This window comes from Oncorhynchus nerka, linkage group LG10, assembly GCF_034236695.1.
Source record: "Oncorhynchus nerka isolate Pitt River linkage group LG10, Oner_Uvic_2.0, whole genome shotgun sequence".
In the NCBI taxonomy this organism is placed as follows: Eukaryota; Metazoa; Chordata; class Actinopteri; order Salmoniformes; family Salmonidae; genus Oncorhynchus; species Oncorhynchus nerka.
This window is the reverse complement of record NC_088405.1, coordinates 42,433,718-42,449,212: the sequence shown is the minus strand read 5'-3', so window position 1 is coordinate 42,449,212 and position 15,495 is coordinate 42,433,718. Positions and strand designations below refer to the sequence as shown.

Sequence of the window (15,495 nt, the reverse complement as noted above, 5' to 3'; positions counted from 1 at the left end):
GGGGGCGATAAAAATAGCATCAAGGTATAATGTACAGACAAAGGTATGGTAGGATGTGAATACAGTGGAGGTAAACCTAGGTATTGAGTGATGAAGAGAGATATATTGTCTCTAGAAACATCATTGAAACCAGGAGATGTCATTGCATGTGTGGGTGGTGGAACTAATAAGTTGGATAAGGTATAGTGAGCAGGACTAGAGGCTCTACAGTGAAATAAGCCAATAAACACTAACCAGAACAGCAATGGACAAGACATATTGACATTAAGGAGAGGCATCCTTAGTCGAAAGGATCAAAAGGGTCCAGGGAGTGGAGAGGTTGGTTTGGGGGTCACGGCGATTTAGACAGCTAGCCAGGACATCGGTAGCAAGCTAGCATAGGATGGAGGTCTGTTGTTAGCCACCTCTTGCGTTCCGTCAGTAGATTAGTGGAGTTCCGTGTTGTAGAGGGGATTAGTCCAAATCACACAACAACAAAAAAATAAAAACAATAGATATAGTTATAGAGGCCCAAGAAGAAACATAATAATAATAAAAATAAATAAATTGTCCGATTGTCTATTCTGAGAGCAGCCGGTATGACAGCTAACGGTTAGCAGGCCGCAGATGGGCATTCAGGTAACGTCGCGACGGAGGAGCCAGCCGGATCTCCTTCGGGTAGATAACGCCGGCAGTCCAGTTGTGAAGGCCCGGTGGGGCTCCGCGTAGGCAGTAAAACGGGTCCGGATAGGTGACTGCAGCCCAGGAGTGATTGACGGAGCTGGCTAGCTCGGAGTAATTGATGTTTGCTCCGGAATCGAAAGCAGATAGACACACGGATAGCAGCCAGCTAGCTGTGATCCGGGAGTGAATGTCCAGAGAGCAGTTGAAATCCAGGGACACGGAGAGAAAATCGGTCCGGTATGTTCCGTTCCGAGAGCTGCGCCGTACAAAACTGGCGATAGATTTTCGAGTTAAAGGATAGCTGATGACCACAAACCGTGGTTAGCTAAATACTAACGAGTTGCCAGTAAAGAAGCTAACTAGCTTCTGATTAGCTCCTGGCTAGCTTCTTGGAGTTTCTGGCTAGCTTCTGGCTAGCTTCTTGGAGGATTGCAGATTTGAGGTAAATAATACGTATTTATACATATCAATTGGTGTTGCAGGAGAGTGTATTGAAGATGAGTTGATGGAAAATAAAAATAAAATGTATGTGAAAAAAGTTGTAAATATATATATATACACGACACGACAAGACGAGGACAAAAGACGTCTGAACTGCTATGCCATCTCGGACTTAATCATATCAGAATGCTCAATATAACGTAGTTGTATTCAACTGGAATGCTGATGGAATTTACAACCTTGAATGCCCTATGGAAAACTCACAGTGAAGCTCAGACGGCCCAGGTTCAAACCCAGACAGACCGCGCTGAAAAGGGGGCCCACTGTAGTCTCATTCACAAGTCTAACCTTTACCCTAGAAGCCTGACGCATGTGTCTTGTCTTACATCACCCCATCTACTCAAGACTCTGCTCTCTGTGTTTCCTGTAAAAGGTTAGGCAGAGCTGATGATGGACGTCACTGTGTGCTTCACTGGCCAACAGGCTTTCAGCTACACAGATCTGGGGGATGAGTATGGCGTACAATGTAAAAGGTTTTGTAATGCGAATCGAAAATTGGCATTTGTTATTGGGATTAGTGTTTGTTATTGATATTTCAGGTTAGTCCTTGTTTGTCGACTTTCTTCCAATTGGTGCCTATTGATCATGACCCTGCTGGAAGATGACAACATGTCCCCTCCATTAGCTGTGTTGACTTGACAGGCCAGCAGGGTTAAGGCAAATTCCATGAAGCAATTAATGATCATTGAATGAAAGATGATTTGTCCGTTCATTACTGACATTTGAATTCACTTCCTGAAGGGCCGGACGTGGACTCCCACGCCCTGGTAGGCATCACGCTTGTTCTGAATAGAGTGATTCAGACTTGTATTTGCAAATGAAAACGGACCCTGATAAAGATACTGAGATGAGACAACTGATTGAGGTGAACTGTACAAAAAGTCACTGACAATTTCTCTCGACAAGCAAAGACCATATGTACACACTTCTCTCTCATACACACGCAATCGCACACACACACACCCCGTGAATCTATCTTTTAAACGTCTCCAGGTTTTTAGGTCTCAGAGAAACAGCATAGTTGGAGTGTGTCCACTGGTTGTCCACTTTATGGTGGAAAAGTACAAAATGAAGAAGGGTAGCGATGAAAAAAGCGATTTAAGCTCAGACTTAGTTACCGTTATATAACCCCTTAGTTACATACAAAACGGTTCTCAAAACACAAGCCCGTCAGGATTGTCATAGCTGCTCACTGGTTGCGATAGCAACAAGGAGGCCAACAGAACGGCAAACAAAGCAAGTAGTTAGAAGCTGAAAGAGGGAGACAATGGGGAAGAAATAAGAGTGAGAGCCTATATATCTACTCTGTCCCTTCTACTGAGTCTATATGGGGTAGCAGGGGTTGTTGAGGCCGGGCACAATCATGGGCATGCCGAGTAACCGTCCCCGCACGCACAAACATGATCCACTGAGATGGAATTTAAAAGCACAGCAAATAGTTGCTGTCTCTTTGCTTGTATTACTCACCATAGGCTGCCTCTCCTTCAGTGCTAAACCACATACCTCACTGGCTAATTATAAAATAAAGCTATGCAATGCTTGAAGGATGTTGTTGTTCATCTTTTTGTGCTCTTCTTCTCACCTATTCCTCACAACGAAGCTTTCTCTGAACACTGGAAGGATTGTGTTCCACTGAGTGACTTTGTTTACCTGCCATCTAATTTTCAACCATGTAGAAAACCCCATTTCTCATTCCTCCTCTCCTCTCCCCAGTCAGTGGCTCATGCCAACTTTCCTCTGCTCTCCTCTCTCCTTGCACATCGAAAGCTGTCTGTATCCCTTTCTCTTCTCTCTGCATCCCTCTCTCCTCTGCATCTCCCCTCTCCTCTCTGTATCCCCCTCTCCTCTCTGTATCCCCCTCCTCTCTGTATCCCCCCTCCTCTCTGTATCCCCCTCCTCTCTGTATCCCCCTCTCCTCCTCCCCCCTCCTCTCCTCTCTGCATCCCCCTCTCCGTTCCTCTCATCATCCCTCTTCTTACTGCATTCTTTCTGACGGGAGGGGACAGTGAAAATGGGAGAGTGGTATCAGTCAGCAGAGGCAGTACCAATCTATCGGGGAAAGAGTGGATCGGTTCACTCCCCCTGTCTGCCATCTTAGTTCTGCGTCAAGTACTTTTCCCTTCAATCAAGGAGGCAGACCATGTGACATTCTGCATGAGCTGGTGCCACCGATGGCGAAAGAGAGTGAGAAAGCGAGAGAGACAACAGGGAGTGAGTGGGAGAGGTAAAGAGAGGAGAGTGGTAGAGGAAGAGACATGAGAGGGGAAGGAGCAGCTTGCATGTGTGTGTGCATGTGCGAGAGAGTGTGCGGGGGGGGGTAATTTAGCACACGTGTGTTCTATTTTTACCAGGCTGTGACTACCTCCACCATGATAGAGCAGTGAGATCTGTCTTGCAGTACTTACAGATCAGACTCTCACGGACTGTTAGGACGTAGTCATGTCAGTGTTCCACAGCACAGCCCACACTCAGACCCACAAATACACACACACACACACACACACTGAGGGGGAGGATCCATCAGTGCAACATCAAACAGGAATGTAAACAAACTAGCTTTCAAACAGGACCACTGAGTTACTGTGTGTCCCCTCTTAATCCCTTTCTTTCTCTCTCTCTCTCTCTCTCACTTTCTTTCCCTCAGTCTCTCCTCTTCGACCCACCCCCACCTCCCTCCATAAGGAACCTGATTGTGGGCGCAGGAGCGCTTCACTGGCCTAAACTTGTCCCAGCAAGAAAACATTGCTCCCAAGTTGTTTACAATCTTTACCTCATTCAACATGGGGGAAAGCCACATATGTGTGCAGATGTGAGTTAGCAATAGCTAGTAAGTTGTTGTGCAGTCTCCTTGAGATACAGTATAAAGTACCCTGAACATTGACTCAGTAAAAAAACACTGTAAACCAGTTGGACTTTTTTTTAACAGTACATTCTAAACAAATATGTGGATACCATCAAACCTTTACAGCAGCAAAGACACGAGAGGTCACATGAGAGAGAGATAGAGATGGGTGGACTTACCCGGGCAAGCGCAGCCTCCAACAGACATCTTCTCACATGTTGTAGGTCTCTGCTCTGCTGAAAACAGCTGCCTTCAGTCCTCCCTCCGTACGCATGGACACACTGGACACGTGCAAAGAGAAAGAAACAAGGAGAAGAGTGTGAAAAAAAGGTGTAGAACAACAGGGAATATAATGAAACAAAACTGGATCGGAACTCCCTCACTTTCTCTCGCTCTCTGAGAATCAGGAAGTAGGAAATAGAGTGCACTGTTTGGTTCATTAATATGCAAATTGCAACACTGGTGGGCGGAGAAAGATATGAGAGAGAAGGAGACAAACCATAGGTCTCTTGAAATGGCTTATTGTGGCAAACGTATCAGTGCTTGTACAGAGCAACAACATGATTATACAGGGCAACAGACAGGGAAATCTCCTGTTTTTTGTTCTAAATGTATGATGTCACGCAGAGGCTATGTGCTTTGCAAACATTGATCAGCCAGTGCCGGCTCTCGTATTTAATTGGTGGCCTTGATGTGCAGTTCATTGATTTGAGCGTCCATTTGTAATGTTCATTCGTGTAAATAGGAATAACCTCAAAAACACTCCCTCTCACTCTCTCCCTTGTCCTCCCTCTGTTTTGCATCCGTGTGTAGAACAGCAGTGTTAATCACTACAGTCAGCATCGATTAAAAATGCAAAGCCCTCCTGGAGCACTGCGACACTGGAGACCAAGGGAGACACACAGTGGGAGAAGCTATAAGAGGACGGACTCATTGTAACGTCTGGAATGGAATCAATGGACCGGAGGCAAACATGTGGTTTCCATATTTTTGGGATGTGTTTAATACAGTTCCATTAATTCCATTCCAGCCTTTACAATGAGCCCGTCCTCCTATAGCTCTTCCGACCAGCCTCCTCTGACACAAACACACATGCACGCTACCGTTCAAAAGTTGAGTAACTTAGAACTGTCCTTGTTTTTGAAAGAAAAGAAACAAACTCATACAACGCTGTGTTCTACTCCCTTCACAGAACAGCGCAAACGGGCTCTAACCAGAATAGAAAGAGGAGTGGGAGGCCCCGGTGCACAACTGAGCAAGACGACAAGTACATGAGTGTGCTGATGCTGATGCTCCAGATACTCAACTAGTCTAAAGAAAGACCCTTCCTATTGCTTCTTTAAATCAGACCAACAGTTGTCAGCAGTGCTAACATAATTGCAAAAGGGTTTTCTAATGATCAATTAGCCTTTTAAAACTAGCTAATTGGATTAGCTAACACAACGTTGCCATTGGAACACAGGAGTGAGTGGTCATTGATAATGGGCCTCTGTACACCTATGTAGATATTCCATTTTAAAAAATCTGCCGTTTCCAGCTACAAATAGCAATTTACAACATTAACCATGTCTACACTGTATTTCTGATCAATTTGATGTTACTTTAAAAATTCCCAAAACAAAATCAGTTATCTTTCAAAAACAAGGCCATTTCTAAGTGACCCCAAACTTTTAAACGGTAGTGTATACAGTTGAAGTCTGGAAGTTTACATACACCTTAGCCAAATACATTTAAACTCAGTTTTTCACAATTCCTGACATTTAATCCTAGTACAAATTCCATCTTAGGTCAGTTAGGATCACCACTTTATTTTAAGAATGTGAAATGTCAGAATATTAGTAGAGAGTGATTTATTTCAGCTTTTATTTCATTCATCACATTCCCAGTGGGTCAGAAGTTTACATACACTCAATTAGTATTTGGTAGCATTGCCTTTAAATTGTTTAACTTGGGTCAAACGTTTTGGGTAGAATTCCACAAGCTTCCCCCAATAAGTTGGGTAAATTTTGGCCCATTCCCCCTTATAGAGCTGGTGTAACCGAGTCAGGTTAGTAGGCCTCCTTCCTCGCACACATGTTCTATCAAGGCTTTGTGATGGCCACTCCAATACCTTGACTTTGTTGTCCTTAAGCCATTTTGCCACAACTTTGGAAGTATGCTTGGGGTCATTGTGCATTTGGAAGATCCATTTGCGACCAAGCTTTAACTTCCTGACTGATGTCTTGAGATGTTGCTTCAATATATCCACATAATTTTCTTTCCTCATGATGCCATCGATTTTGTGAAGTGCACCAGTCCCTCCTGCAGCAAAGCACCCTCACAACATGATGCTTCCACCCCCGTGCTTCACGGTTGGGATGGTGTTCTTCAGCTTGCACGCCTCCCCCTTTTTCCTCCAAACATAACGATGGTCGTTATGCCCAAACAGTTCTATTTTTGTTTAATCAGACCACAGGACATTTCTCCAAAAACGATCTTTGTCCCCATGTGCAGTTGCAAACTGTAGTCTGGCTTTTTTATGGTGGTTTTGGACTAGTGGCTTCTTCCTTCCTGAGCGGTATGACGCTGCGTGGTCCCATGGTGTTTATACTTCTGTACTATTGTTTGTACAGATGAATGTGGTACCTTCAGGCGTTTGGAAATTGCTCCCAAGGATGAACCAGACTTGTGGAGGTCTACCATTTTTTTGTGGAGGTCTTGGCTGATTTCTTTTGATTTTCCCATGATGTCAAGCAAAGAGGCACTGAGTTTGAAGGTAGGCCTTGAAATACATCCACAAGTACACCTCCAATTGACTCAAATTAGCCTATCAGAAGCTTCTAAAGCCATGACATAATTTTCTGGAATTTTCCAAGCTGTTTAAAAGGCACAGTCAACTTAGTGTATTGTAAACTTCTGACCCACTGGAATTGTGATAAGTGAATTATAAGTCACATAATCTGTCTGTAAACAGTTGTTGGAAAAAATACTTCTGTCATGCACAAAGTAGATGTCCTAACCGGCTTGCCAAAACAAGAGTTTGTTGACAAGAAATTTGTGGAGTGGTTGAAAAGCGAGTTTTAATGACTCCAAACTAAGTGTATGTAAACGTCCGCCTTGAACTGTATGTATATATATATATATAAATAAAAAATAATTAATAACACACACACCAGGTCGCAGTTATAAATGAGAACTTGTTCTCAACGATCTTACCTGGTTAAATAAAGGTGAAATAAAAAATAGAAAATGCACACACACGCTAGCGCTCGTCTCTTTAGCCTCCCCTCTCCATCAAGCATGTCTGCTCTCTAAACCCAATATTCTTACAGTCCACCACACACACGTGCACAGACAGACAAACAGACACACACACACACTCCTCTGAGCCCCATGTCTACTCTTCCTTCGCTCCACTACATGATATCTTAGGAACATCAAGAATGGTGAGGAGAGAATATTAACACACACACACACACACTCGCAGTGACACACACATATACTCACAGTAGGAGTGGGGCTCCTCTTCAAAAAGCTACAGCTCTTTGTTATCCGTCAGTCAGGATCAATGCGTTGAGTAAACACAACAACCATTTTACAAAAACGTCAAGTGGGACACGACATTCTCTACAAACTATCAAGCGCCGTGTCGATGACCGAGCCATCAGAGCTGAATGTCATACATGCTGTTAGACACATTTCTGAGGAACTATCGCCACCCTCCCTGAGGCCTTTACTGTCAGTCCTCACATCTCTCGCTCTTAGATCTCTCTACTCTGTTCCCTCTCTCTCTCTCCTTCTCTCTCAGTCTAGCCAGACCAAAACAGAATTATCTCAGCTGGCAGTAGAACTCTTGTTTTTGAAATGGCGAACTGAGAACAAAGGCAGATATGAGTATTTTCACACACACACACACACACACACACACACACACACAGAGTGTTTGTGTGTGTGTATGTGTGTTTTTGTTTGCATGTACAGTACGTCTGTGTGTCTGTCTCCACTGCAGCTTTGGAGAAATGGCTCCTGTTTATATACCAGGTAGGCTTTAAGCCTAGAGATATACACTTCACCACTGACTGCACAAACAGGCAATGTTGATCACACCGGCGCTCACACTCACACACTGTCACTCACCCTCCGAAAGCAGCTTCTCCGAAAACAAAGATGGTGTCGCTCTGTCTTTCTCTGTCATAAGGCATGCAGCAACAGCACAACAGTAATGTCAGAGGAGGAGTCAAGTACTTGCACAAACACAACTGAATGAGAGGCATCACACCTCATCACAGAGGCATCACACAACATGTGAAGAACATGTTGACCTCTGGAGGTAAACAAACACTCATTATGAACATTACATTTTACACACACAAAATAAGGACTGTGGCATAGTCTAGCCTGAGGGTCATGACATCCATCTCCCAGTACATCTCGGGTGAGGTCAAAAAAACAAACAAAAAAAAAACACAAAAAAATCTTTACCTCTCCTCTTTGTCGGTCTGTCGACTTGGCACCTCACTACACAAACAGGCACATGTACACACACGCCATCCATGCTTACCTTTCCCCCCTTTTGTCTCCTCCAGTCTTCTGTCCTTGGCTGGCTGTAGAAACACCAGAGTCAGTTCACTATAACATCCACCAGGTCAACCGCAAAGAAAAATAGACCGCCAGAAAAAGAGAGAGAGAGAGCGAAACAGAGAGATGAAATGGATCGCGGAGATGATGAGGAGGGATGGAGACAGCTAGCTCTCCGATGGTATAAATATGACGCAGAGGCAGCAGCCAGAGTCACTTCTTTCCCCTCCTCTCCTCCACCCCATCCCTCCATACCCATGAGAGAGAGAGAGAGAGGGCACTGTATCCATGGCAACTACAGAGCAGCAGTAAGCGGTGGTTACTGAGCTCGCTGGGGCACAGCAGTGTTCTCTCCCAGCCCCCCACCCCCCCCCACCCACCCACACACACACACACTCTCCCTTTAATGAGCACGCTATCTCAGTCTGTTCCTGACATGCACACAGCCTGTGTGATTCCCTCTAGTCCTCCAGAGCAGCAGTGAATGTCCTAATGATGACAGACTACCACACTACAAGGGGACCGAATTTAGGGTCCCCCTCCCTCCATCTGCCCCTCTCAGCTTCTGAATAAGTTTTGGGGAGGTATGTAAATCTCTGGAAAGAGGCTGGTCTTTGGCAATAATGCAATGCCATGTCGTTTTTTTTTTAATCAATTGATGATGAGAAGGTGAAGGTCTTCAAGGGTCCAAAAAGTTGTGCAAAAGAACAAAACAAAAAAAAGAGACCCAGGGCAGAGGGACAAGTTAGAATTTTGGGCCTGTTCTGGTCCTGGGTCCAGTATTCGGGTTAGTGTACCAAAATTCAACTTGTCCCTCCGGTCCAAGTCAGGTTGAGTTGTCAATTGTCATGGATCAGGTCTATGTTGTAGAGCTGATATATTCGAGTGGACCCCTCCGAACCTGACCACAGCTTTGTATAGCTTACATAGTGTAGGGCAAATTAGCTGAATAACGTTTCATTTGTCACTCAGGTCCGATCTGGTCGGGTCTTTTTTTCTATCATTCGGTTCAGTAGAATATCCACAGCTCCAGTTCATGTCAGGTACAACTTTTTGGACCAGTGAAGAATTAGATTAGGCTATAGGCCTAGTAGTAGCCTAGCCTACCTTAACCATGCCTACTGTTGTTGGTGTAAGCAAATGAATGATTCTCACAAAACCACATTTATTACTGTTTTACTACAGTACTTCTAGTGATCACCATCATCATATCATTATGAGCACACAAATTGTACTATCGGACAAGGTATCCCCCTTTTCCTATTAGGCCTCTCTAGCTACACATACTTCATAAATATGTCAGTTTTTTTTACATAAGCTAAGCTTTGACGATCAATCACACAGTTGGCTACACTGATTCCATCCTAAAGCTTACCGTATTGCTTGCCAGTCAAAACTGTTCGTGCATATACAGTACTATTACTTTTTGTTGTTCGTTTTGGTCTTCGGCAGGGTTTTTTTCAGCTGTTCCAGCACACCAAAAATGTTCTTGAGGCAGGTCGAGTATCAGTAGCCGAAGTCTACGCCCCTTCGTCAGTGATTGGTCAACAGTACTACTCCTAACTAGAGTGGGAACATTAACTGTTTGTTGCCATTCAACGAGAGCTGACTAGTTTTCATTAAACATTTTTTGCACTTGAGAAAAACTACACCAAACGTCTTAGTTTTTATTTAATCTTTATTTTATTTATATTCAGTACGAGTCAACAGTTTGGACACACCTACTCATTCAAGAGTTTGTATTTATTTTTTACTATTTTCTACATTATAGAATAACAGTGAAGACATCAAAACTGAAATAACACATATGGAATCATGTAGTAACCAAAAAAAGTGTTTATATTTTTGATTTTTCAAAGTAGCCACCCTTTGTCTTGATGACAGCTTTGCACATTCTTGGCATTCTCTCAACCAGCTTCACCTGGAATGCTTATCCAACAGTCTTGAAGGAGTTCTCACATATGCTGAGCACTTATTGGCTGCTTTTCCTTCACTCTGCGGTCTGACTAATCCCAAGCCATCTCAATAGGGTTGAGATCAGGTGATTGTGGAGGCCAGGTCATCTGATATAGCACTTTCCTTCTTGGTCAAATAGCCCTTACACAGCCTGGAGGTGTGTTTGGTCATTGTCCTGTTGAAAAACAAATGATAGTCCCACTAAGTGCAAACGGGGTGGGATGGCGTATCGCTGCAGAATGCTGTGGTAGCCATGCTGGTTAAGTGTGCCTTGAATTCTAAAAAAAAAAGCACAGACAGCGTCACCAGCAAAGCATCCCCACATCCTCACACCTCTTCCTCCATGCTTCACTGTGGTAACCACACATGCGGAGATCATATGTTCACCTACTCTGCGTCTTACAAAGACATGGCAGTTGGAACCAAAAATCTCAGATTTGGACTCATCAGACCATAGGAAGATTTACACCAGTCTAATATCCATTGCTCGTGTATCTTGGCCCAATCAAGTCTCTTCTGAATAATATGAAATGTGAATTATGAGCGTTGAAATGATGTGACTTGAACTCAAAATGTAATATTCCTGTAAAGGACGTGATAACATATCTTGGAATTAAAGTTTGCAAAGATCAAAAAGAAAAGGACAATTTAAATGTATCTCCTATTGTAGATAGGGGAGGCAGCGTAGCCTAGTGGTTAGAGCGTTGGACTAGTAACCGAAAGGTTGCAAGCTGACAAGGTACTGTCGTTCTGCCCCTGAACAAGGCTGTTCCTAGGCTGTTATTGAAAATAAGAATTTGTTCTTAACTGACTTGCCTAGTTAAATAAAGGTAAAATAAAATTGTAAAGAGATTTAACTCCTGGTTATTAAGAGATTGTAATTGTACCTTTATCCAAATCTGAAGGTTTGTCCAGATTAGTTTATACTTCCCTTGCCTTAGATGTTCCTTTGTCAGTAACTAAAATGGTTGATACAAAATAATTTAAATTGATATGAAGAATAAACCTAATTGTTTAAGAGAATAGGTTGTATATAACACCCGAGGTGAGTGAGTGTTGAATGCTCTAGATTTTAAAACCTCTAACAGAATCTTTAAGATCAAAGAGATCCAAAATGATCGAAGAAATAATGATTGCATTTGGAATATATTCCCTAATTTAATATTCCAACAGGTTGGTGGTCTGGAGTTCTTAGTCAAATGCAATTTTGATTTGGGTAAAATCACTATTAAACAGTCACTACAAAGATACAGTTGCCGGGAAAAAAACTCAGTTGCCGGAGAGAAAGGAAACCGATCAGGGATTTCACCATAAGGCCAATGGTGACTTTAAAACAGTTAGAGTTTAATGGCTGTCATAGGATCAAATGGAGGATTGATCAACAACATTCTAGTTCCACCACAATATTAACTTTATTGATAGAGTGAAAAGAAGGAAGCCTGTTTAGAATACAAATATCCCAAAACATGCATCTTGTTTGCAAGAAGGCACTAAAGTAATACTGCAAAAAATTTGGCAAAGCAATTAACATTTTGTCATGAATACTGTCACATCTGCTCCTGCTACGCCCTCTGGTGTTCATCCGGTGTCTTCTTGACCTGCAATTACTCCCCCTGTACACTCTCTCTCTCCCTCTCCCTCTCTGTGTGATTGTGTGGTTGGAGACAGGTGTGCTGGAGTCAGAGCAGATCCCTACCAGCTGCAACTCGTTCCATAATCAAGGCCTCTACAAATACTCAGTCCTGCCACTATCTCTCTGCTCAGTCAGTTCATGATTCTAGCCATTTATAATTATTCAAGCGCCTGTTACTCTGCCTGGCCCTGTTTATCCTCTCATTGCAGTTACCGCTCTAGCTCCTGTTCCACATCTCACCACCTTGCTCTGGATTTTACTCCCCACCACTACCTTGGATTCCCCTCAGGACCTATTTACCCTGTTCTACTCAGCTAACTCCAACCTCAGTCTCCACACCTGTTTTTTCTGCAACTCATCCGAGCTTCCCCGGATCTGCACTCCATATCTCCCTGTGTAACAATAAATATTTTGGTTCATTCATCCCTGTTTCCTCATCTGAGTCTGCTCTTGGGTTCCCATGTGTTGCTCCACTTAACAAATAAAGTGTTTGGGTCAAATCCAATAAAACAAATGCTGAGTACCAGTAATGACTGGGAAGTTTCTCAGGATAAAAAATACATGGCGCTAAGCACAGGCAAAATCTTAGAAAGAAATCTGGTTCAGTCTGCTTTCCACCAGACACTGGGAGTCTAATTCACCTTTCAGCAGGACAATAACCTAAAACACAAGTCCAAATATACATTGGCGTTGCTTACCAAGAAGATAATGTTTCTGAGTGACCGATTTACTGTTTTGACTTAAATCCATGTCACGTCTACTCCCGCTCCCCTCACTGGTGCTGGTTGTCGCCAGTTTATTCATCTTAATTACGCACACCTGCCAACTGGCAAGAGTCTTCACTGACATTTTTAACCTGTCCCTGACTAACACCATGTTTCAAGCAGACCACCATAGTCCCTGTGCCCAAGAACACTAAAGTAACCTGCCTAAATGACTACTGACCCGTAGCACTCAAGAAGTCTGTAGCCATGAAGTGCTTTGAAAGACTGGTCATGGCTCACAACACCATTATCCCAGAAACCCTAGACCCACTCCAATTTGCACACCACCCCAACAGATCCACAGCTGATGCAATCTCTATTGCACTCCACACTGCCCTTTCCCACCTGGACAAAAGGAACACCTATGTGAGAATACTATTCATTGACTACAGCTCAGCGTTCAACACCATAGTGCCATCAAAGCTCATCACTAAGCTATGGACCCTGGGACTAAACACCTCCCTCTGCAACTGGATCCTGGACTTCCTGATGGGCCGCCCCCAGGTGATAAGGGTAAGCAACAACACATCCGCCACGCTGATCCTTAACGCAGGGGCCCCTCAGAGGTGCGTGCTCAGTCCCCTTCTGTTATCCCTGTTCACTCATGACTGCATGGCCAGGCATGACTCCAACACCATCCTTAAGTTTGCCGATGACACAACAGTGGTAGGCCTGATCACCGACAACGACGAGACAGCCTATAGGGAGGAGGTCAGAGACCTGGCCGTGTGGTACTAGGACAACAACATCTCCCTCAACGTGATCAAGACAAAGGAGATGATTGTGGACTACAAGACAAGGAGGACTGAGCACGCCCCCATTCTCATTGACGGGGCTGAAGTGGAGTAGGTTGAGAGCTTCAAGAGACTCACCTGTATTCCATCACCTTCCTGATTACCTCCCCTATATCTGTCACTCCCTTTGTCTCTTTCCACAGGCTTTATTGATTCTGTTCCTGTGCATTATGTCTGTACAATACTCTTGTTTTGTTTCATTTATTATTAAATTCACTCCCTGTACTTGCTTCCTGACTCCTAGCGTACCCATTACAATCCTGTTTGAAAATCTATGGTAAGACCTGAAAATGGTTGTCGAGCAGTTATCAACAACCAATTTGACATAGAATGATTTTTTTTAAAGAATAATGGGCAAAGGTTGCACAATCCAGGTGTGAAAAGCTCTTATAAACTTAACCAGAAAGACTTAAAGCTGTAATCGCTGCCAAAGGTGCATCTACAAAGTATTGACTCAGGGGTGTGAATATTTATGTAAATGAGATATTTCTGTATTTAATTTTCAATAAATTTGCAAAATGGTCAACTACAAAAAAATCTTCATTTTATCACTATGGGGTATTGTGTGTAAAAATCTATTTTATCCATTTTCATTTCAGACTGTAACAACAACATGTGGAATAAGTCAAGAGCTGTGTTCGAATACCCATACTCACATACTGTATACTACACGCATAATTATTCATGTGTATATACTACATACTATATACAATTAGTTCATTTTAGTATACTGTAAACAAACAATATCGTTTCAGTTGAAAGTACTAGAGCTTCACCTGTCTACCAGAAGTTGATGCTGTTGCTATGTAACCTCTTGCTAGTTTATTAGCATAACAAATGACTAGCTAAGCATTTTATAATTTCGGTTGTGTTAGTAAATTCAATCTGGAGTGCCAGCGTGCCTTAACTGGCTAATGGTGGCTAGTTACTTCCCCCAAAAATTGAGAACACCTCACTTTACTCGCCCCAGCACAGCTGGTTAGGCTGTTTTTCATGTTATCCAGAGCGTTGGTGACTGTAACTGTGCTGCTGGCAACAATTCTTTACACTTTTTTTTGCCAACGTTTACTGACCCAGGCCAGAGAGTGCTCTGAAATCAGAGTAGACAGCCAGAATTAACCATGTCCATTGAAAGCACAATGACTATACCACCTAGCTAAGAATGGTGTGAATAATCGAGTCAATAAACGTTGGTTAGTTAGATAGCAGATGGTTAATATACTGCCTGGCAAGTTCGATGTATTAGTATCCAACTAACATTAGGTAACTAGCTAACATACCGGCACATACTGCTGTAATGCTAAATGTAATAACATACAGTGGGGCAAAAAAGTATTTAGTCAGCCACGAATTGTGCAAGTTCTCCCACTTAAAAAGATGAGAGGCCTGTAATTTTCATCATAGGTACACTTCAACTATGACAGACAAAATGAGAAAAAAATCCAGAAAATCACATTGTAGGATTTTTAATGAATTTATTTGCACATTTTGGTAAAAACTCAACTCGTCGTGTTTGGAGGACAAATAATGCTGAGTTGCATCCAAAGAACACCATACCTACTGTGAAGCATGGGGGTGGAAACATCATGATTTGGGGCTGTTTTTCTGCAAAGGGACCAGGACGACTGATCCGTGTAAAGGAAAGAATGAATGGGGCCATGTATCGTGAGATTTTGAGTGAAAACCTCCTTCCATCAGCAAAGGCATTGAAGATGAAACGTGGCTGAGTCTTTCAGCATGACAATGATCCCAAACACACCGCTCAGGCAATGAAGGAGGGGCTTC

General features: G+C 43.2%; 1 protein-coding gene across 10 annotated transcripts in view; it reads right to left on the bottom strand.

Annotated features, from left to right (window-relative positions):
- The window catches only part of LOC115135341 (LIM domain-binding protein 1-like), a 56,960-nt gene extending 46,907 nt beyond the window's left edge, over window positions 1-10,053 (bottom strand). For 3 of the 10 annotated variants that reach the window (XR_010464865.1, XM_065023392.1, XM_029669949.2), the window contains exon 1: window positions 4,186-7,478. Coding sequence is in view for 9 of the 10 variants with exons in the window: in XM_065023392.1 (XP_064879464.1) it covers window positions 4,186-4,213 (28 nt within the window). In the remaining variant the exon portion in view is untranslated. The other 7 variants (XM_065023394.1, XM_029669946.2, XM_065023393.1 and 4 more) reach the window with 7 other exon arrangements.
- Window positions 10,054-15,495: the final 5,442 nt, after the last annotated feature.